Raw genomic sequence first — 24,763 nt, 5'->3', positions numbered from 1 at the left:
AGGCAAGCATACCATCATGCACCAAGAAGCCCTTGTTGATTCTTAACGCTACATGCACCTACTTGTGCAACACGAGTCAAACTGTTGGTGTCAGATCAAAACATGACTCAATGTAAAGAATAGATTCCAATCATGTCAAAAAGGGAGAAACAGCACAAATTAAGATACACAGTATCAGTTATATAAGTTCAGTTATATATATATATATATATATATAAAAAAAATATTAGCATCAATATATAAGCACAAGTCACAAAGATTGTACAAGTATGTACAGTTCACATTCACCCCAACCTATCCGCTAATTAAATAGAGGTGGGCAATATGACAATATTTTAATCAGTCCGTGATAAACGTTAACGTGGTACACGCTATGCATTTATGAGTATATAATGGATATCGCCAGTGCTTAAAGAACACTGATCAACTGATCACTGAACATTTAATTACAAAGAGTGTAATCAGTCCTATTTCATTGAATGGAGTGTAACATATTTGGAGTACAAATCCGTATGGGGGAGTATTTGAATAGCAGTTTTTTTAAATGTAAATATTGCAATAAATATTGCATATCATAATGTAATGTGTCTTTAAATATTGTAATAGATTTTATGATAAATCATAACACCCAGCTCCACAACCAAAATATATTGATAGCTATTCAAGTATATTTCATTCCAATTCCAACCTCAAAAGGCACATTGTCCACTCTTTTTCCCTGTGGTTATTCCCAATTTTAGCAAAGTCTGTCAGGGTGCTTCACATCTAAAAACATTTAAATGTTCACTTTTTCACTTGGGTATTCTTTCTAGGGGTGTAAGAAAACACTGATATATCCAAGCATCAAAATAATTGTTATGCAATTTTGTATCAATTCTCAAAAACACAGTAGCAGTTTAGAATGTATAGTTTACCAGTAAAGATTGGTGGCAGACAGCGGTTCAGTGGTCTTCAGACCACACTGTTCTGACTGGATAAAAAAAAAAAAAAAAAAAACTTTTCCTCAGAATGTATACATATAAATACACAGCCCTAATTCCTGGGAGAAAACCAGGAGAAATGGCAGAGACTTACGATAGTAGTGATTTTATGCTAGAAAATGTCAAAGACAAACAGGTAACATTAGCTAAAGACAGAACACAGCCATCATTCCCATTACGATTTAACAAGCTAGTCCTCTTCTTTGAAAGACTCAAGCATAGTAAATCAGTGGAATAAATAAATAAATAAATAATAAGACAGTGTTTAAACGAAGATAAACTGCCAAACACACATTCATCTGTTTGTTTCTGTGTGTTGTGACTGCTGAAAGCTGAGCATGTCCTCAGTCAGAGTCCTCAGTCAGAGATCCTCAGAAACAGCAGGCCGCTAATCACTTTAGCTGACTTCTATTAGATATGAACGGTCATAAATCTATACAAATGTAATCCAGAACACAGGAATAACTCGTGGAGTCGTCAGTCCTGATGTTGGAGATTGAAGTTATTTCATTTGCTATGGAATTTAAACATGGAGCGAAAACAGCACTGAAACATATACTTGGCTCTCCATCTTTCATCTGCAAAAATAAAATCTCACAATTTGCAGCACATAAAACTAACAAATTTAAAATGTTATAATTAAAAAAATCTAACTTGAAACAAAATTATTGAAATAATTATGGTTCATAATGAAGTTAAATTTATTGTTTTTAAAGAATATTTGGATACATTTGTGGGGGAAACTCTTAACAGACAAAAAGCTGAATTAATTAACAGTTTTTGCCAAAACACTGTGAACAGGGAAAACAGAAACCAGGAATTATGTATTGTGGGATTATTCCTACAAGTAGCAGCAAGGATGCCACTGTGAAATCTGTAATGGCAGTATTTCGTCCTGAAGAGCCCCTGTGACATCCGCACAAACCAGAGGAAACAGCACATTCTGGATGTTTGAAAGTTTGCCTGAACAAAACAAAATTTAAATATATAAAAAGTGGAATGGCATAAATATCAGGTTTTATGGGCACCTACTGAGTGGGATGGTAACAGTACGTGTATCATGTATTCGCATTGAACCGTCACAGAGACTACACAGTATACGCTAGCAGGGTAAATACGGTAATCTCCCAATCCCTAATGTGCCACCCATAAACATTACAGTGTAAGCCATTGGTGGTATTGTAGGAACTGTAGTGGTTGAGAAGTATTGCTATGGTAACTGTAACCTTGTTTGTATAAAAGTTGTATCGGTGCCAGATAAACACATTTATTCAATTATATCACAACATAAGTGTAAAAAAAAAAAAAGATTTTATTTTGGAGCATTTCTATTGGTCTCTGCCGACTGCCCGATTGCTATGTTGAAAAATGAAAAACGGCAAAATTGAGATACAAGGTTTTTTGCATGACAACAAAAAAGTGTTATTGATGCATCCTTATTTACATTAGACCTCCCTGTTTTCTCCACTATCCTCCCGACAACCCAGGCCAATTAAAAAAAAAAATTAATCATAATAATAATACAAAAAAAATAAATAAATAAAATCACATCTGTGTAAAAGCTGTTGTTTGACTGAGATGGGAAGCAGTGAATTCTCACTGTAGTGTGTATTAGTGAGGGTAAGACAATAAATCCACACCTGTGAGTGGCTTTTTATTGCCTTTTATACAGACACAAAGTGATAACTGCTCTCTTGGCAGCTGCTGAGAAGTAATATTTAGAGAGGAGGAACAAGTTGTTCAATAGCCAAAACACAAATTCCACTAGTTAAATGCAGTAACACAGACTGCATACATTATGGAAAATGAATTTGCTTCTTTTGTGTGTGAACATTAATTATGTAGTGTTTAAAAGGTAATCTGTAAAATTCACACGTATACAATGATGACTTTACTAATTGTCTGCTACACGGATCCACAGTCTCATCGGGGACATTACTCAATGCCTGATTACCACCGAACGCCTCACTATACAACATCCTCTTTTGTCTGAGTCTTTTCTGGTGTGAGCTTCATGTATAATGCAGCTAGGATGGTCCTGGTTGAGTTGTAATCAGTAGTAGATTTTATCAGCTCTGGCTTTGGCCTTCGTACCTCCGCTGGCTAGGCAAATATAATGCAGCAGAGACATGCACACACAGGCACACACACACACCATACATGACGGCTGTGTTGCTTTAGCGCCGGAAGGTATCTGGCCTTGTAATCCCTTGTGGTTTACACAGAGATGAGATTCATTCATCTTCATCATCACCATCGCCAAAGGAGGCACACTGTTTATCCTTTCTGCTCTCAGTCAATTCATTATTATAATGGTGCCAAGACATCCCTACTGTAACAAGGCCTGAATAAAGATTTTTTTGTGCATTCATGCAAAAATCTTGTATCTCCAAAATGCAAAAATGACAAGGAACCTTTTGAAGGACAAAAAAAAACTTCCAACTTTTAATGGAAGTCAATGCAAAAAGATTAGATTCCAAGTCATTCTAGTGCATTTCTATTGGTCCATTCAGCACCGCCTGGCAGTTATGTCCAGTGATATGAGGCCAGGTGCTAACTCTATGAATGGGGAGAGACCAAAATAAAAGAGTTACAGTTTCAAAATAATTAAAAATCTCTGACCAAAAAAAAACAAAAAACCCTTTTGAGTTTGTAGCGTCGTGTCAACAAGGCACAAAAACGATTATTTCTGATTTTTTCAGCTTGATCTGCTACTGCGCTTGCACAGATCTCCACACTGAGATGGGGTTCTCCGCCACTCACAGTGTAACCAGGAAGCTGATGTTGAACTCCCATTCATATTTCAAGCAGTAGCCGGTATCCTATATATATATATATATATATATATATATATATATATATATATATATATATATATACACACACACACACACACACACACACTACTGTCCAGATTTTATAATGTTGAAAACAGGCATACAGTGGCGACTTGTATATTCTGCATTTAACTGAAAGAGCCAGAAGAGAATGATAATACTTTAGAAAATTGCTGAGGCTACTGCATAAACGCTGGTTTTCTGAATAGCTGAGACTTTGCATGTTAAATGAATGTTTTTTTTTTTGTTGTTGTTTTTTTACTGAACACACAAAACTCCCACACTTTCACAACCCTTTAATGGTTCAATTTATGGCAAAAGCATGAGGACTCAACGTAACAAAGTGAGACAGAGAAGGGATTTTCAGCCCAATTATAGCTGCAAATATTTTCGTGAAAACGGTGCTTAGTCGGGCGGAAAAAAAGGCAGAGCCAGCACAAATATGTAATAACAAGCCGTTCTTGTCACAGGAATTTATAATCTGACTGATCACATCAAAGACTCTGCTGAATTTTCATAAGCACTATTCTGGCTTAAGATACACGATCACACCACTCTCACACAGCCACGCTGAAGTAACACATCCGCCAGGCCTAGTTAGTTGTGCCATGAACGACAAGCAGTTGCACATATTCAAAGACTAACCTGTAGTTTTAGTGACTGGTTTCGGGGCTTGATGTTCTAACAGCATCTCGGTTACATGTTTCATACACATAATGAGTTGCCAGTTTATTAGGTACTCCTACCTTGTTCTCATACTCATCAGCCAATATCAGAAGCGCCTACCATATTACGTGTAGAGGCCCTTACAGTTACAGACCGTACACCATCGGTTCCCATCTATCACGTCCATCAATGGAAAGAGAGCCCTGCTGACCGGATCTTATTTTCCTTTCTCACATATTTCAATATATCATTATCAGCTATTTGAAGTCTGATCCAGTTCAGATCCTTTATGTTTTCCATTCTAGAGGAATGCCCGCTGGAGGCCCATGGGTGCCATTAACAGACATTATTCGTAGTCCGCAGTCTATTTTCTGCTGTTTGCCTTTGCTCCTTCTTGAATTACGGCTGGTTAGAAACCTGCAACTGGTTTCAAACCCGTACAAAACAGTGGATTCAGAACTGAGATGATTAGGCCAACAGAAGCGTTTAAAGGCAATTTTCACACTACACAAGTCAGCACCCAGGATTATTCTGATTCTGGGCTCGGTTGGAGGAGGGGCTCATTAACACTGGCTTGCTGTTACACAGAAGCATGCTATGTGTGTGCATGCGTTTATCACTTTTCATTATTTTCCTTGGATACAAACACTGAGGTGACAAAGATTAGCACTTTCTGGACTCATGGCTTTCACTGTTGAGATGCTTTGGGCCACCTATTGTGTGAACCCCATGAGGCACTGAAAGGGTCCCGCTTCTCTGAATAGACCATCAGTAAGTCTTCTATCACTGACCTTTCAGCCCCATTAGCATCAGTGGTGGTCATGATCTTTATGGTGACCCACAGATCACCGTTTCAGCCACAGTGTACCAGCAGTGTTAAATCTTAAATCTCCTCCTGCGGCAGGTTGAGGTTATGTTGTGCAGCACTGGCAGAACTGTGGCTTTGCTTATTAATGTAAAGCACAATAAAGTGGGTTTGAATATTAAGTCCATATCCTGTTAAATCAAATCGCTCTCACTGTTTCTTTTAAACAAGGGACTCTGATACAATGTGATATTAAAATCTATACATGCACACTAAGCTGCAGAAACAGCTTGCCTTGCATGACTTATTTTTCCTGATGTCTGCTATATGTTCAGGCTACAGAGCTGGTTTCCCTTCAGCCCAGACTATTTTTGAACGAGGCACAGTAACAGAACAGGACAGCCAATAAGAACAGACCTCCTAAACATACTGTATATCATTCTTAAACCACGCAGGTGATAAATCGAAGCAGCCACATTAAAAGATTCATGCAACCCCATATGCAACACAGGGAGAGAACCACAGACCACTAATTTCAGGAGGATGATGCTCTGTGCCGCTCCCAGGCTCCAAAACAGCTTTCACACAACCAAACGTACCAAACTCGCAGTGTGAGCATTTCCAGGTCTGGGAGGAGGAACCCCTGACACCCCCCGCCCCCCCCAAAAAAAACACACACTAGTGTAAAACGCATTATGATTTAAACACACTAAAAAATGTTCGTTCTAAAAAAGGTTAACAAGAGAATTTACCACACTTTTAAATAGCACCATATCTTACCCAACATTTATAAGGGTCTCATTTATAGAAACTCAACTCGGCTTAGGCCGCTATTGGTCAACCCTCAGCATTAGGGTACCCAGATTCATAAAAGTACCATAAAAGTACTGGATTTTTTTTATACCCAGTCTGGAAAGGACGTGACAGCAGAGCAGACAGGCAAGCAGAAAGGTTCATCAGGGTCTTGGAGTCTAAAGCTACAGTCATTACACAGCTGTGGGAGTGAGACTGATAACACCAGAGAAAAGATCACACAGATGTGCAGCTCCACAGCCCTCCCTATGAGTCAAAAACACATGTAATATTGCCTTCTCTAACTTCATTTCCGCCCTGTAAATCAGTGCAGCTCCCTCCCACAACTCTCCCAACTCGCACTTGCATTTGCACAGATTACTTTCTCCAACACGTACGCTCACTGCCTGGGCTGAAATCGCTGTTGTTGACAGATACTTGCTGCAGGGCGTTTCGAGCCCAAAGCCACTGGCTGAAGAAAACTTCAATTATGAAGAAAAGAAAACAATTGTTTTGCTCAGCGTTGGGTTTTTGTCATTCAACACATGCACTTTTAACCCAAGAGCAGTGTTTTACACACAAACACCCAAACACGTCAGTTCTGTATCCCTCTCAGCTGCCTCACTTCTGTTTACTACTCTTGAAATTAGAGGCTTCAAGGGCTTCAGTGCGGTGCTACATACACACAGACTCAGCTAGTGTCAGCATCAAGATCATCTTTATCAGTATCAGTCTTTATACTCTATACATGCTGTATTTATTACTGATTTAGTATCATATAGAGCTATTTTTAGCTCTCCCTACTAAAAGATAAGCTCAATGAAACAGACCAGTAGAAAGGGGGGAGGGCTATCACTGGGATGCTTTGGACCACCTATTGTGTGAACCCTATGTGGCTCTGAAAGGGTCCTGCTTCTCTAGGGGGGCCACTGAATAGACCATCAGTAAGTCTCCCATCACTGACCTTTCAGCCCCATTAGCATCAGTGGTGGTCATGATCTTTATGGTGACCCACAGATCACCGTTTCAGCCACAGTGTACCAGCAGTGTTAAATCTTAAATCTCCTCCTGCGGCAGGTTGAGGTTATGTTGTGCAGCACTGGCAGAACTGCGGCTTTGCTTATTAATGTAAAGCACAATAAGGTGGGAGTATTTTACAGAGTCCATATCCTGGTCAACTGACAACTGTCCTAACATAACCTGCATGAAAGGACAAAAAATGGGGGAATATAAATATATGCACTATATGGACAAAAGTATTGGGACATTTTTCTGAAATCAATGGTATAGTGTATCCTGCTTAACTGTCCAGGGAAGGCTTTTTACTAATTTTTGGAGAAGCATTGCTGTGAGGATTTGATTGCATTTAACAACAAGATCGTTAGAAGTTTGGGAGCGCCATCATTACAGAGAGCACAGTTCCACTGCACCACAGCTCAATTCTGGGGGGGCTTTATATCCCTCTAACCCACCCCAGGCATTAGGCATGGTGCCAATAGGTTAATCCTTATCTGCTTCAGAGAGACCTATTCTACTGACAATACTTTTCTACTGGGCCTAGACAAGTTGTGTGTGTGTGTGCATTTGCATTTCTATGTCGGCTATGGGTGCAACTTAAAGTAATGCATTCATTAGAAGGGGTGTCCACAAACATTTGGAGACATAGAGCAGGTTCTTTAACCCATCAGGCAACAGGTAGCATTTATTTATTTCAGCTGATCACAACTAGGAAGATGTTTAGGGGTGAGCAAAAGGTGCAAAAGGTGCAAAAGTAAAATGTGGTGGGAAAATAATAATAATAATAATAATAATAATAATAAAAGATTTCCTTATTCCCTTTTCACAGGAAAATCACATGCATGTCCCATATTACCTGATACAGCCAGAGTATCTAAAGCCTGCAGGTTTCTGCTGGATGAGGAGCCTCAAAGCAGAGCACAGGGAAACACACATGAGGATAAGCTGGTTAACTAACTGGAGCACAGCTACCCCTAAATACGCTGGAAGAGGACCTGATACCTGAAACATAAGCAAGGATTTGAGTTTAACAGTCTGGATCCTCAACATGTGTGCACGCCAGTACCACAGGCTCTCCACTGGCTCTCCACTGGCTCAGTCAGGGAGCTGTGATAGCTTAGCTTGCTATCAAGCCCAGACCATCACGTTACTTTCCAGATGGATGTTCTCCCCTCACTGCCTTTCTCTTTCACACTGCAGCCAGAGAACAGGTAGCTATCTAGCACCCTGAGAGCCGGGCTGACTGACAGCGAGTCAGTTAACCAAGACTTTCTCACTTTCTGCTCTCTTTCTCCACAGAGTAAATGGTTGGTAGGCGGGGAGCCTGGAGAGCTGGCTGGTGCCCACCAACATGTTCACACACACACACACACACACACGAACTACGAGGCAAGTTTTCCGAGGCTTTAGGAGACTCACCTGAGAGACCAGAGGGATGAGTGTTTGCTCCACCGACCGAGTTTTGATTTCGAGTCCGCAGTCAAAGTTACCACCACCACCACCACCACCACTGCTGCTGCTACCGGGAGACGAAGCCATTCCCGCCTAGCTCTCTCTATCTGTCTCTCTCTCTCCGTGTGTGTGTGTGTATATATATGTGTGTGTTTCTCCCTGCTAATAAAAACCGCACTACTGAGTTGGTGTTTTCGTCACCTGACTATAAGATTCACTAAACCGAGCGGTTTGTTTCTCGCTAAAAGAAAACAACACTACTCGGTTCCACCGAGTAACAATTCCCGTAGTTTCCTCCAGAGCAGCCCACAGTGGCCGGTAAATCCACGGTTAGTCAGAGCCGCCGCCCGGCTGACTGGTTGTAGCCATGGAGTTTACCCAACTACAGCGGCAGGAGCGAGGCAGGCAGGCAGGCAGGCAAGCCAGAGACTGGGCAGGCTGTACGGGACAGACTGTAACTAACACACACACACATTCTAGCTGGGGAGTGTGTGTGTGTGTGTGTGTGTGTGTGTGTGGGTAGTGGGAGGGCACGGCTAACACTCAGTAAGAGGTCTGCTGGCGGTGTTTGGCTCAGAGTTGTTACAAAATCAGCGACCTATGTTGGAGGGTCTGGAAATGAGCTGGTTTCTGCCCCACACACAGGTGAAGTGAGACCTGAGTGGACAGGAAAGTTCTGAAATGACCGGCTAGAGCAAAAAGAGCAGAAGTTATCAAGTCCATAAATCGGTTGTGTTCATATATTGTAGTTGTGCTTCATTGCTGCTATACTGTAATTACACAGTACATGACAGGACTGGCAAAGTTTATGAAATGGTCTTAATTTTTTTTGCAATTGCAAAAAAAGATAACTTGATGATTATAATATTTATTTATGATTTTTTTGTTTGTTTGTTTGTTTGTTTGTTTGTTTGTTTGTTTTTGGGGGGGGGGGGTCACAGCACCACAGCACCATAGCCATACAGGCCTGAGAGTATGAATGCATTGAAGCTCTACAAGCTGCCATATTTGGTACCTCTAACTGCTCAATTATTGATATTCTAGTTTCTAGATAAGATTGTACCCACACACATATATTAAACAGGACCACATGTGGTCAATAGGTTTCCTGTGTATTATCGTATTCTGCATGGTTCAAAGTTTTCAGTTCAGTTACTTTTTATGCAATTGGGTTTATTTTTTTAAGCCAAGCAACTTTTAACGTTTTAGTTTCCTATTGATGACGAATGGAAGCCAGAATTTGGGCACTCTGCATGGTCAGTACTTTCTGCATGGTCAGTACTTTCTAACACCCCCTTTGTCTAACCAGTTCTTGTTTCTTCTAGTAGCTTCTACTTCTGTGAGATTTTTTGGCCCGTCTTCCTGCGCTGCTCTTTTGAGGTCTGTTGTTGATTCTTGTGGTGTGTTTATAATCATTATCCTGCTGTAGAAGCCTTTTAATCATCCTCAGCCTTCTTTACAGATGATGTGATGTTTGCTTATAGAATTTGATGACATGTAGTTGGATCTATTCCAGTGAAATGTTTCCTGTGCCACTGGCTGCAGCGCAAACCTAGAGCATGATCAAGCCATCCTTCGCTTAACAGTTGGAGAGGTGTGCTTTCCATGAACATCACCCTTTTTTAAAACATGCTGTACAGTAAAAATGTGTCTTACCTAATGCCAGACCAGCCAGACCATGCCAGACCAGCGGCACACCCTCCTATCACTGCTACCTGTCTAATGACCATGTTAAAACCTAAATGGACTCTTAACTATCTGCCACATCACTGCCATGACTATATAAAGTTATACTACACTATGATTAATATATTATGATTATGATTAGAGCAGTTCAACAGTATAGATGGTTTGGTAACTTTTATCAATAATAAATAGTTCTGATCAGAGGAGGATGGGTCGGGGCCCCCTTGTGAGTCTTGGTTCCTCCCAAGGTTTCTTCCTCCAGCTCTGAGGGAGTTTTTCCTTGCCACTGTCGCCATTTGCTTGCTCACTGGGGGCCTTGAATCCTTCATGTCTTCTTACGTTATTTCTTTTTGTTCTGTTCTTGTACTAATTACTGATTGTGTAAAGTTGATTTGTGACAACAACAGTTGTAAAAAGCACTATATAAATAAATTTGACTTGCAATTTGTACTGCAGGCAGATGTACTAATCTAGATGAGATTGAGAGAGGGGTGTTACATAGGTTCTGGATGTGTGACATCCTCTACGAACATTATCTGCAAAAGAATGTTTCCTCAGTGTTCACTTGGTAAAGCTGATAACCCTCCACCATTTCAGGCCAGACTGCTGACCAGAGACAAGAATCTTGTGACAAGTGACATGTTTGCACAGCGTAGTTGCTGTGTTCCCACAGTAAAACAGGCCGCTCGGGGGGTGTGAGTTTCCTCTGAGTCACGAGGATCAGGTGACATGAGAGCACTTCCCCTGATCGGGGCGGCTGGAGCCGTGGCCAAGTAAACTCAGCCATGGAGCCACACCAGACTGGCAGGACCTAAGTGCGGTTGGTTTCTATCCAGCACAAGCACTGAGGTTTACCGCTCTGCTTAGACAGCTCACATTAATATCAGATATTTCCTCCAATTGTGTTTAAAGCACACTCCAGCAGACCAAAAGAAATCTGATCCGACCATAAAGGCTTTGTGACTGAGTACTTTACCGCATCCCACCCAGGGTACTTTCCGAAGAAATCATCATCATTTACGAGTCGCATTGCTGACTGTGTTCATTTACTGTTGATACTTGCTGTCATTTTCTTATTAGATATCTTTACTCATTTGTCAGTGAAGTTTCCCACTTTGCTGATTAGTTCCTGCTTTTTGGACTTTTACAGCTGAGATTCACAGCAGGGGCCTCATTTTTTGCACATGCCTCTTGCAGTTGAAATATACAGAGGATAAGTAGAATATCCTTCCAACAGATTGTTCATTTTTTAAAGAAATGCTGATGGTGTTTTGCCCTTCTTGAGTTTCCCTTGGCTGCTCAGCTCCAGGAGGGGAGGCTGTGTGCAGCATGTAAAGCTCATAAATAGTGGGAGTTAGCATACGGGAAAAATGTAGAATAAGCACATTCATTTCCCCCTAGAACCTGGAACAGATTTATAGAATATGTATTTAACTGGAAAGTCTGATCCAAGGTCTGTAACTCAACTTCTCTTAGGTGAAATTCCTTCTCAGCTTGCAGTTACTGACCTCTTCTCAGGTAAACGAAATACCTAGTTGGACAGAATGCTTGGGAACAATAGTACGTGATGTGATGGTTGAATACTGAGTACATTGCCCACAATGTATTTAGCAACACTTAAAAACAACCTGGTCAAATCAACCTGGTTGCTGGTTGACCAGCTTAGGTCTTCATAGGCCAAGGGTTTCTGCTTGTTTGAGGTTGATGGTTTAGCTGGTCTATCAGCATGGCCAGGCTGACCAAGCATGTCAACCAGTGTGACCATCATGCAGATATCATATATATTACTCCAGTCTTGGATACACTGAGTGTATTATTAATTTCTTTGGATCTCTGACTTCTGGAGATCACAGTGTTTGACCAGCATGAGCAGCCTGACCACCAATCTGTTCATCTTGACCAAAGTCAATTATCTTTACCAGTATAACCAGCTTGGCCACCAGCTTAGTCAAGTTTGTCATGCTAATAGACCTATAATAAAACTTAAGTTAAAATATATACTATACAGGTCAATAGCTAAGCTGGTCAACCAGCCTGTTTACAAGCATAGGTTTTTCAGGTTTTCACCTGGATGAGCTGCTTTTCAACCACCGTGACCATCAAAGACCACCTTATGCTATCTAAAACCAGTTACCAGCAGAAGCTGGTCTTCAGCTGGATTTTGTTCCATGCAGTTTTATGCCATTTGGCCAACACTGGTAAATTAGTTTTTGTCTTTAACTTTTTGTGATGAGACATTCCAGTTTAAATGAGAGGCAGGGTATGTGGAATAACGGCTGGGTAAATGAAAGAGAGGACGTAGAGCTGCATTTTCTGCAGTCAATAGCTTTCCTTGATTTCTATTTGTCATTTGGAGTCATGTCGCTGTCCAAAGAAAAAGTAAAAGCACATGTGTGTAGGTAAAGGCTGTATTTGCTAAATGAAAAAAAGGGGAAAAAAAACAATAGGCTAATGGGCAGCTTTAAGTCTATGCTGGTTTAGGGACCCCTAGTGGCCAAGGCCCTTGGGCATGAGTCCCGTAGGTCTGTTTAGTAATCTGTCCCTCAAGAAAACTTCCAGTGCTTGTTTACTTGTTTTGTGCTTGTTTTGTCCAGAAAGCTAAGACTAATCCCCAGCAGTGGAACCAAAACATTTTGACTTGCTGTGTAAGCAAAACAATGCTGATGAACCCAGCATATGAAGTATTTTACCAAGAACAAATGGGGACACATCCTTAAACAGGAATATTTAACTCAAGGTTTGAAGAGAATATTTTCCTCTATTTAACTGCAGGGATAGCTTTTGCATACTGTACATAAAATAACCTAAAAGTAAACTGAAACATACACACACACCCTCTATTGTTACTAGTTAGGAAACCCATTTTTTTATTTTTGCTCAGAGTGTATTCTGTACAGTATACAGTAGTTTGATAATGTCATTTGGACTGAATACAGATACAAAATGATACAGATACTTATAAATACAGATACTTAAATTGGGTTGCTAGCTATAGAGTAAATTTTAGTACAGTAATGGCAAACACGTCTTTCTGATTAGAGCTGAGACAGAACAGTTCATTCTCAGCAGTGAATTCATTTTGAAATCATGGTATTTCTTTAGTGTGCAAATGTATCCCTAAATGATCTGTCCTGAAATATACGGTAGTATCAACGCTTCTTAATTTAATTCACAACCACTGTTAAGTGTTTAGAAACCCTGATTCAGTTGTATTTGGAGTTGGTCAAAGCCAATCTAAGCGGCCTCTCTGACCAAGGGCAGTGTGTTAAATGTGCTCCCATTCTAAGCTGCCCCAGGACAGCCCCAAACCATGCTGATTTAATTGCCTTAAAAAAACAGGCAGGCGACAGAAAGGAACCTCAAGCCCGTTGCCAAGGATCTGGGCTTTTTTTTTTCTTCTTTCCCCAACACCACATAACCGTCAACGCCTAAATCTTACACATACACACATACACATGCAATCAATCATGCTCACAAGCCTTAAGCATATGCACACCCATTAGCACTTTCTCTGTTTCTCACAGTAAGACTGCCTGGCTTGAGTGGAGGGAGAGTGTGTAAGCATGACAGGACTGCAGTGTCCTCATAGTGTCCTCTGTGTGTGTATGTGTGTGTGTGATTGCGGAATTTGACCTCTCATTGCTGGTAATTATATGTACCAACTACCCCATCTGTCTGGACAGTGGAGATAATTAGGTTATTGTTTCTGAGGCAGAAGAAATCCTGTGGCTACATGAGACAGGAGGAGAGTAGATAAAACCAGAATCGGATCATTTGCTGATGCCTGCGTGCCTGACAGTGTTGCTGGAGGTCTTCTGGCTTTTTTAAGCACAGCGAATGAGCTGGAACACACCAAGCATTTATCACACCACATTGTAAAAGGCCTCACACCCTGTTGCACAAGCCTCTAACCTCTACTGTGAGTGTGGATGTGCCCCCAAGAAACATGACCAAGTGTAGAGAGCCATTATCAGCTTTCACAGACATGAGTTTGTCTGTAATGTTTGCTTTTAGGGCTTTACAGAAACATTTCACCAAACACCAAAATCTGATCTATGGCCACATATGCACATCCGTATCATAAAAGACTTGAAAATAGATGGACCTATATTTTTAAATCTGTTAGTATCATATGTTGGACACATGCATGATATATGGATCATACTTATATTTTTGATTGGTAGATGAAAACCTTTGTGGACATAGATTTACATTTAAATAAATGTATAAATAATTCATGATGAATGGACCAATAGAAATGCTCCAAAATTAAATGGAATAAATTCTTACATTGACTTCCATTTAAAGGTAAAACATTTTCCTGCTTCTCTCAGACAAAGTTGCTGTTTTTTTCATGAAAGTCATGATTTTCTATTACATATTGTTAAATATATGTGTTAGACATACACTGATCAGCCATAACATTAGTGTCTAATATTAAGTAGGCCCCCCTTGTGCCACCCCAACTGATTGACCATTCGAGATATGCACTCCTCAAGACCTCTGAAGGCATCCTGTGGTATCTGGCAAGATGTTAGCAGCACAGGACATCCGTTAAGTCCTGTTAGCTGGGAGTGTAGTCTCTGTAGATCGCATCAATCCGTTAGCCTTAGGTGTCCATGACCCTTTTGCCAGGTCACCGGTTATCCTTGAATCTTTAAGCACTTTTGGTAGGTACCGATCACTGCATACTGGGAACACCCCACAAGAGCTGCCTGATGTTTTGGAGATGTTCTGATCCAGTCCTCTACCCATCACAAGTTGACCCTTGTCAAAGTGTCTCAGATTCTTATGCTTGCCCATTTCACCTGCCTTTAACACGTCATCACATCACCTCCAAGAACTGACTATTCACTTGCTACTTAATACAACCAGCCCTTTATAGACGACCATGTAGATGAAAATAATCAATATTTTTCACTTCACCTGTCAGTGGTGCTAATGTTACAGCTGATCAGTGTATATTAAAACTTGTGATAAGCACATGTTGGGTATAAGGGGATTATATGATGTATTTTTGTAATATATGTAATGTTTGAGATCTGTATATTGCCATACATCAGATTTCTATATGGCTACATTGTTGTGTTGACTGTGTTTCCTCTGCATTGTGTTTTCCCACAATAGGAGAAGTCACTAACTGCCCTGTTGTCAGAATCTGAATTGTTTGTGTGACACAGACTCTATTTTTTTCCCGTGGTATGGATAATAATACGTCAGAATGTGCTCTGGGCCTTCTCCGGCCCTTTGTCATTAATCATCTCATCTCAAAGGCTCAGACACAACAGCAGAGTCTTCTTCACGGTCCTGTCAGGCGGCCGAACAGAAACCACTTCAGACAAAACTGTCACCAAGCCACTAAAATCAGTGTCCGCTGGTGCTGTTTGGAGCGATCTTCATGTGGCAGCCCAGCTGAGGTCAGCTGCTGTAACAGCATGAGAACGGACAGTCTAAACACAACTGATGCACATCAGAGATGGGCTAGATGATGTTTTTTTTTTTCAAAGAGGCATACAGGACTACAGGACTTTTTGTCATCAGTGTGTGAGTGTGTATGGTTCTTTATGTTTGCTGCGGATGGTGACAATTTCTCACTAGCTCCAGTTCGTAATGACAGCTGTTGCAAATCCCAGAGGAACACTTTATCTGTCTCATAAAACACACGCTCCCAGATGTCAGAAAATAGCACGACTCATGCAGCTGCTGTCAAACATTATTAGCGCAAGGCTCTTTGATGCCCTTATTTTTGCTCGTCACACACTTTTGTTGTCTGCTACTCAAAGCCAGATCCATGCTTTTATTTCTGATGGTTTAGATGTGAGATTTGATATGAAATGATCCAGATGAGCCAGATGCCAGAGCCAGATGCCACAGCCAGGTTAAATGTCTAGCTCCATCTGCTGGATCTCCAGGCCATATACTGCATGTGTCAAATACACAGTTACCTTTAGAATAGCAGTATTCTACTGTATTGACTGTCCTGTATGAACAGCTTATTATAAGCTAAAAATTAAGTAAAATAATAAACTATTAATGAATAAAAAAGGTGTTGCTTTTACCACCTTTTAAATTAAGTTTTTTAACACATTCATTAACACTTACATAAATAATAAATAATCATGTAAAAAAAAAAACTAACTGATTGTGTTTACATTTGAGTTCAGGCATTTTTAGGCTGTAGCCAGTCGGCTGTGATGTGAAGCAGTTTGACCAATGGGTGATGTAGATGCAGGTATATGTATCTTCATCTGTCAAGGGGTGGTATTTATTAGGCAGCAAGTGGACAGTCAGTTCTTGAAGGTGATATGTTCAAAGCAGGAAAAATGGGCAAGCAAAAGAATCTTCGACACTTTGACAAGGGCCATTTTAATGGCTAGATGACTGGGTCAGAACATCTCCAAAACATCATGCAGGTCTTGTGGGGTGTTTCTGATATGCAGTGGTCAGTACCTACCAAAAGGGGTCCAAAAAAGAACAACTGGTAAACCAGTGAGATGGTCATAAGCACTTAAGGCTCATTGATGTGATCCATGGAGGCACCACCTCACAACATACAAGACTTAAAAGGATCTTCTGCTACCGTCTTGGTGCCTACATAGTATTAGGCTTATGTTATAGCTGATTGGAGCAACAGGTCATGATATAAAGAACGTAATTTGCACATTAATGTTATTTAGGAGGCAGGTGCAATCCATATCTGCCAAAATCAAAACATACTGGTCATGCTGGTTGACTATTTGGGGGAAACTGTTTATACAGGTGGACCAGCGTGGCCGGGCTGTTCAGGCTGGACCATGCTTTTTGTTTGTTTGTTAGTTTTGTGAGCGGATATGTATTGTTGGTCAGTAAAATTGTAGATATGTTGGATACATGAATATAATTAGAAGACAACAGGTTTGTTTGTTTGTGTTTGCTGATTTGATCAGCATCACCAGCATTTCATAATGTAATGCAGAATATTTTTTTATTTCAGGGTGGTAAACTCAGCACAAATTTGGCCATTTGAACAGGGGTGCTAAAACTTTTGCACAAGACTGTAGTATCATGAAAGCTCAAAGAACATACATTGCTCAGTAGTTAGAGCACCAGGCTATTGTTGAGAGCGTTGTGGATTTTATACCTGGGCTTGGCAAGCTACCACCATTCGGCCCTTGAGTAAGCCCTCAACCCTCTCTGCTCCCCGGGCTGCCCACCGCTCTGGGCAGGTGTTCTCACGGTCACTGTGTGTGTTTGATCACTATGTGTGTGTTCAATGCACGGATGGGTAAAAGGTGGAGGGCAAGTTCCAACTGTGTACAATACAAATGGTGAATATGGTTCTGTCTTGTCTTATATGGTTCTTTGCCAGTGTAAATGGCCACATTGTAGGTTAGGGAATATGTATATGGATATGGTACATGGATATGGGTTTCACTATTGTTAACAGTCAAAGAACACTTTTCATTTGCTATATACTATACTATAGTATCCTTTGCTACAGTACTTAGTATGATCCTTTTTAATCCATCTAATGCTTTTAAATTATGAATTATGTGAATATTAATATCCAATGTCTCACTTTGCATGTGGCAATGGCATGTTTCTGCGAACATCCATTAGCATTTATTATTAGAACCCAAATGAGAAATTCTTTAGGACTCATCAGAAAGACACCAAGCCATCAAACAGTGTCTGGAAATGCCACCAGATGTCACTCTTTTGCAGATTTACCTCACAGGAAGCGAGCGAGGACACGGGCCTACTGTATGTTTAAAAGTCTTTCCACTGTTCTGGCAGAAAGAGATGATGTGAGATGTTACGAATAAAACATCTCCAAGCTGTTGAGCACCAAGCAGTTTATCCAAGGGGAGGAATTGCATAAGTCTTGTGTTTTTCCTGGAAGAGCTGTAATCGTTTATCATTCTGAAATACTTTCATGGCTTTGTGAGGCTGTGCAGGTCAGGGGTTTATTAAATGTTTGGGATGGCGCTGAGCTGTGTCGAATATTCACATTACACAGATTCTTTATGTTGAAGATCAGCACTGGACCACCACTTATGGAAGGGTGGCTTGACTTCAAGGAGATGAATCCATTATGCTGGGTTGTGAAGCTGTGTGGTCTGTGGCTGATGAGAGAAAGAGCAATTCCAGCGTTACGGAGTTGGCCACTGAATGCGAAACTGTTGGGCTTCCAGTGGAAACTTGTCTGGAGGCCTCATCAAGGAGGGAGCTTTCAAAGTAAAGCTCTGGTTGATCTGTAGGTATTTCCAAAACAACGTGTTCAGTATAGATTTGTTGACCAATGCAACATTGGAATTTAGTGGTGCAGTTTGCATGCCTTTACATAGTCTGTCAGCCAGGAAGTATGTGGCTGTGGAAGCATTCATGGAGAGTGACCTAGTGCATCACACACTTGATGAGAGGCTCTCAGGAGCTGGCTTTTTATTTACACTCTGCCCACTAAATGGCTGATATGCAGCATAATACAGCACATTATGTGTGTGTGTGTGTATATATATATATATATATATATATATATATATATATATATATATATATATATCGCCATATCCTCCACAGTTAGATAGCTGTTATGCTGTTTCCGTACAGCCACAGAGTTGACTAAAAAGCTAAAGCAGAAATCTCAGCTCAGTTTTGGACCTTATCAGTTAGGAGACAGCCATCTGCAGTGCAGATAGACAAAGTGGAATACCTCTCGTGCAGCCATTCATATGCTTTTAACGCTCTTAGCTGTTGCAGCCATGGTTCCTCCAGCATGTGGAGGAGTGTTTGTTTTATGCGAGGTAGCTATCTAAGTTCTGGCCCTATCACAAGATCTCAAGTTCAGTCCATGGCGATGGCTAGGAATCCAAAACTGCACATTCCAAGGCTGCCTATTAGCTGGCATAACACAATTGGCAGTTAGTGTTCTCCTCCAAGCATATTTAGCTGTCCAGTCTAGTATCATCATGAGAGATGATAGGGTAGGAACTCAATATATTGGCCTATTCACCATATTGTGCACTACTTTAGGTGTCTGAAAACGTAGTGTCGAATTTTCAGTGCACTGTAATATATATGATGTTACTATCGGACATGGGATACCCATAATCCATCATGTTGTTTGGTTGGAAGATTTGCATTCAGCTTCTATGAAGATGGCTGTTGTTCAGATTGCTTACACAATGCGATCTGCTGTCACACAGCATTGAGCTCTCACATATAGGGATGTGTCTGAAATCGTTCACTACCTTGTTGAATACTGTTCCCTATAATAAAGCTCTATATAGTGATCTGGATTTGTACACGCAGGAGATTGTTAATATGGTACAGTTCTGGACACAGCTTTGGTCTCTCAGGGCTAATAGCATTGCACTGCTACTTTTTTTTTTTTTTTTGCTACTTTTTTCTTCTTCTTCTTGAGACAGCTCAAGAAATTCAACCTGCCACAGACCCTGATGATCCAGTTCTACACAGCGATCATCGAGTCCATTCTCACAGACTCCATAACTATCTGGTTTGGTTCCTCCACCTCACATGAAAGAACCAAACTCCAGCGCATCATCAGGACAGCAGAGAGGATCATTGGATGTAACCTGCCATCACTTCAGCAGATCTACACCAGCAGGGTGAGGAAGCGGGCTGGCAAGATTACATCTGACCCCTCACATCCTGGACACCTCCTCTTCCAGACACTCCCCTCTGGTAGAAGACTGCGGTCCATCAAAACCAGCACAACACGTCATGCTAACAGCTTCTTCCCCAGAGCTGTAGCGCTCTTCAACCACAGTGAACACCTCCCACTGTAAACCTCAAAACATACAACTGAACTGTACCAAACCAGACTGAACAGCTATTTTGCACTCTGCCTATTTGCACTATGTCTATTTGCACACTGTACAGATGTTCTTTTCTGTAAATATCAGCTCTTTACTTTCTGTAAATATCAGCTCTTTATTACCTTTAGTACTTTTTACTTTTTTAATTTATCCCCTACTCTATTTATTGTTTAGTGTCATTTCCCTGTAGTTTAAGACTGTGTTCTGTGTTTTTTGTTACTTGTCATACGTGTTGCTCTCACCAAGACAAATTCCTTGTATGTGTAACACACTTGGTGAAATAAAGAGTTTCTGATTCTGGTTCTGATTCTGATTCTTGGGCCAGCAGATGGCAACCATCTACTTCTGACTGTAACATCATGTTTAGACCTCAACTACCATCAAAGTCAGCGTACCCATGCAGTAGTTGTTCATCTGTTTGCCTTTGCACACAAATCAAGTTCTAGACTATTTTCCCCCCCGTCTCTCTCTCTCTCTCTACACTTTCTTTGACAGAGGCCAGCAGATTAATATAGTCAGAAAACATTTTAAATATTAACACTTCTGCATAAATTATGAAAAATACATATAAAATGTTGTCTGGAATTTTCTTAATGAAAATGGAAAATGGATAAATGAATGGTTTTTAGCTGCTCTGTACACTGTGTAAATCATTCTGGACCAATAGAAATGCTCCTCAGTGACTTAGAATAAAACTTTTTTACACTGACATCCATTGTAAAATTGTTTTTGAAATAAAAGGTTTTTATTGGACAGTGATGATATATTCTGCATTTTACATCTATACGTTATATCTGTGTTTTACTGTGAGGGACAAGTGCCTACACTGTTCACTTACCTTTACACCTGTGCTCATGTGACATGACAATAAACCTGGTTTGATTAGATTTTATTAGAATTCAGCTGCAGTCTGGAATGCATACAAAATGATTAAACATATACAGTACACAGTATTCAAATTCATTATCCAGCCATAAAAAAAACATGGAGATGAATACAATGGACAAGAATAGTCTTGGAACACCAAAGGTTGTTTCCACTGTATATCAGTAATTGCAGTTCCTTTATCTCGCACTGTTATCATCTGGCAACAATTCCTCCATAAATCCAAACAGAACTAACTGTATCTCTTTACCTTTTTCAGAGTTAATGACTGCCCACTTATCTGACCTGAAACTAATGGAAGATTGACCTTCGGGCTCTCCTGCCACCCACCTCAGACTAGTTGCCCACCCTCCTTTACTGACTACTCTAAAGTTTGCATGGACTCTGGTGCTAACTATGTGCTCATATCATTATTATTACCATTAACTATCATTATTACATAAAATTTACTTACCATCACAAAGATGAAGAAGATATCAGTACACCTGAGCAGAACTTATTGTTGGTACAGTAATTGTTCTCTGATCAGAGAAAAATAGTTCCCCCTTGTCTTGGCTCCTCCCACGGTTTCTTCCTTTAGCTTTCAGGGGGTTTTGCCCTGCCACTGCTCTTGCCCTTTGGCTTGCTTTTATGTTTAATGTTTTGTTGATCTCCTGTCCTATTACTGAATCACTTCTTGGTAAATAGGACTGTATAGTTCTGAAAATCTTTTTTTTTTATTATTAAAACTCTATAGTGCTAGATATAACCTTTTATTAAGACAAATAACCATTTATGCGTTTAAATGGTTTCATTTAAAACCACATCCCTTACTAAAGAACCTCTGAACCCCCCCCCCCCTCCCCTTTTTAAGGTTGTGTGGTATATGAGAAAGAAATGGCAATGCCCAGATATTGTTTTTCATTTTTTGAATAGCACTTCTGAAGCCAGACCTCACCATGTGATGTGTGTGTGTGTGTGTGAAAAAAAGACTTCAACAGGAAGCATGTGACCAGATTTTTTTACAGTTTTACATTGTTTACAGTTTTTCCCACAAAGCTTCTCAAAGAAACAGAAAGACGGGAGCAGTGATATTGTACTTTGGCACAAAAAAATCGTAAGGCAATTCTTGCTGCCATAGAGCAACACTATACAGGAAAGGGTTAATGAGTCATTACTTCCCTCATTCTGTCATTCCGACACATGAATCAAACCCAGGCTATCCTAGAGCAAATAAACGTGCTATCAATGTACCACAGTCACAGCTGTCTAAACACGACTGGTTCCACAGCACAGGTTGGAATGGGCATTCTGAAAACACGACTGACAAAAAAATTATATTTCAGGTATGTTAAAATTTTACTCATATTTCCTGACTTGGTTCCAGGAATTAGTCTCATGTCTGACATTTTCTGGACAGTCTGAGATACGTGTGGTCCAAAGTACGGGTGATGAAAAGCAGCAACAGTAATGCTACCATGGTTGGCTGCATAGTGACGTCAGGGAGCTGAGGCTAGCTATATCATGTTGCCTGTCATGTCATGAATATTTTCCCTTTTAAATTCACAGAAGATTTCAAGGCAAAATTGGGAATTTTATGGACAGGAAAGTAATGTGATCCGATGTGGAAAATGTTATGTAAGTTTCAGATGTCATGCCAAGTGTTAAGATGATGCTTGGCTGCACTTTTGTGTATCTGTCTTTCTATACTTCATGCTCCTCTGTTTCATACTGCTTCTGGGCAGAGATGGTCTTCAAATGGCTTTTGCAATTCTCATGCCAACTGGAGAAGAGGTGATTTAAAGGTTTGTGTGGAAAGTTGTTTGGGTGCTTGGAGAGACTTATCCATAAAAGAACAGTTAGATGGCTTCCTGCTTCACGGCTTTGGAGTATTTCCAAGTAGTGATATATTCGAACATTTCCTGCCAAATGTAGCATGATGTTTATGCATTCATGGAAGACCAGGATTGTTTTGGATTTCACATGTTCACAAACATTAACATCACCTCCTACTTTCTACACTTACTGTCAAGTCAAGCCAAGTCAAGTCAAGTGGGTTTTATTGTCATTTCAACTACATACAGGGTACACAGTGAAACGAAACAACATTCCTCCAGGACCATGGTGCAACAGACAGTGCATACAAAACACAAGTGCAACACAAACAAGTGTGGACAGACAACACAACACAGTACAGACAGAGAATAATAAATAATTGGCGGTAGTGTGCAAATTATGCAGAGTGTAATAAATATTGAGTCCAGTGAGGTAGTAAGGTTATTAGTGCAAATGCTTGTGAAAATAAATGCTTCCCATTTTATCTGGGCTAAATGGTTGGAGAGAGAGAGAGAGAGAGAGAGAGAGAGAGAGAGAGAGAGAGAGAGTGCATGTAACAGAAAAGACATCAGTTCAGAAGTTGAGTTGAGTTGAGAAGTCTGATGGCTTGGTGGAAGAAGCTATTGCAGAGTCTGGTCGTGTTGGACCGGATGCTGCGGTACCTTCTTCCTGATGGCAGGAGGGAGAACAGTCTGTGTGAAGGGTGGGTGGAGTCATCCACAATGCTGGTTGCTTTGCGGATGCAGCGGGCAGTGTAAATGTCTATGACGGAGGGGAGAGAGACTCAGATGATCCTCTCAGCTGTCCTCACAATGCGTTGGAGGGTCTTGCGGTCAGAGGCTGTGCAGGTCCCAAACCAGGCAGTGATGCAGCTGCTTAGGATGCTCTCTATGGTCCCTCTATAGAAGAGGGTGAGGATGGGTGGAGGGAGACGGGCCTTTCTCAGCTTCCGGAGGAAGTAGAGACGCTGCTGGGCTTTCTTGGCTGTAGAGCTGGTGTTCAGGGACCAGGTGAGGTTCTCCGCTAAGTGGACACCAAGGAACTTGGTGCTCTTAACGATCTCCACAGAGGAGCCGTTGATGTTGAGTGGAGAGTGGTATTGTCTTGTTTTCCTAAAGTCAACAACCATTTCCTTGGTCTTCTCTACATTCCTGTGAAGGTTGTTGACTGTACACCAGTCTGTCAGCTGCTGCACCTCCTCTCTGTATGCTGACTCGTCGCCTTTGCTGATGAGACCCAGCACAGTTGTATCATCGGCAAACTTTATGATGCTACTGTCCATTCTATCAGCTCCACTCACCATATAGGAGCACTCTGTAGTCTATCTGTTTCTCTGCGTACTCTGTTAGCTACCTTTCACCCTGTTCTTCAATGCTCAGGACCCCACAGGACCACCACAGAGCACATATTATTTGGGTGGTGGGTCATCCTCAGCACTGCAGTGACACCATGGTGGTGGAGTGTTATTGTGTGCTGTGCTGGTACGAGTGGATCAGACGCAGCAGTGCTGCTGGAGTCTTTAAACACCTCAGCATCGCTGCTGGACTGAGAACAGTCCGCCAACCAGAAATATCCAGCCAACAGTGCCGTGTGGGCAGCATCCAGTGACCACTGATGAAGGACTAGAGAATGGCCAACTCAAACCGTGCACTGATGAGCTTCTGTCTCCGACTTTACGTCTACAAAAAGTGTTTGATTGAGTGTCTGAGAGTGGACAGTGAGTGGACAGATTGTTTAAAAGGTCCAGCAGCGATGCTGTGTCTGATCCACTCATACCAGCACAACACACACTTACACATCACCACCATGTCAGTGTCACTGCAGTGCTGAGGATGACCCACCACCCAAATACTACCTGCTCTGTGGTGGTCCTGTGGGGTCCTGAGTAGTAGACTAACAGAGTATGCAGAGAAACAGATGGACTACAGTCTGTAATTATAGAACTAATATGTGCTCCTATATGGCCAGTACAGATGATATCATGGACAATGAGTGTAGAAACAAAGAGAT

General features: G+C 41.0%; 1 protein-coding gene across 2 annotated transcripts in view; it reads right to left on the bottom strand.

The window, feature by feature from the left end:
• The window catches only part of ctnnal1 (catenin (cadherin-associated protein), alpha-like 1), a 72,561-nt gene extending 63,616 nt beyond the window's left edge, over positions 1-8,945 (bottom strand). For both annotated transcript variants that reach the window (XM_072676070.1, XM_072676072.1), the window contains exon 1: positions 8,517-8,945. In XM_072676070.1, the coding sequence (XP_072532171.1) occupies positions 8,517-8,636 (120 nt within the window). In that variant the 5' untranslated portion in view covers positions 8,637-8,945. The remainder of the gene's footprint in view (positions 1-8,516) is intronic.
• Positions 8,946-24,763: the final 15,818 nt, after the last annotated feature.

The sequence above is a fragment of the Salminus brasiliensis genome, chromosome 3 (genome assembly GCF_030463535.1).
Source record: "Salminus brasiliensis chromosome 3, fSalBra1.hap2, whole genome shotgun sequence".
Taxonomy (NCBI): Eukaryota; Metazoa; Chordata; class Actinopteri; order Characiformes; family Bryconidae; genus Salminus; species Salminus brasiliensis.
This window is presented reverse-complemented; position numbering and strand designations above follow the sequence as displayed.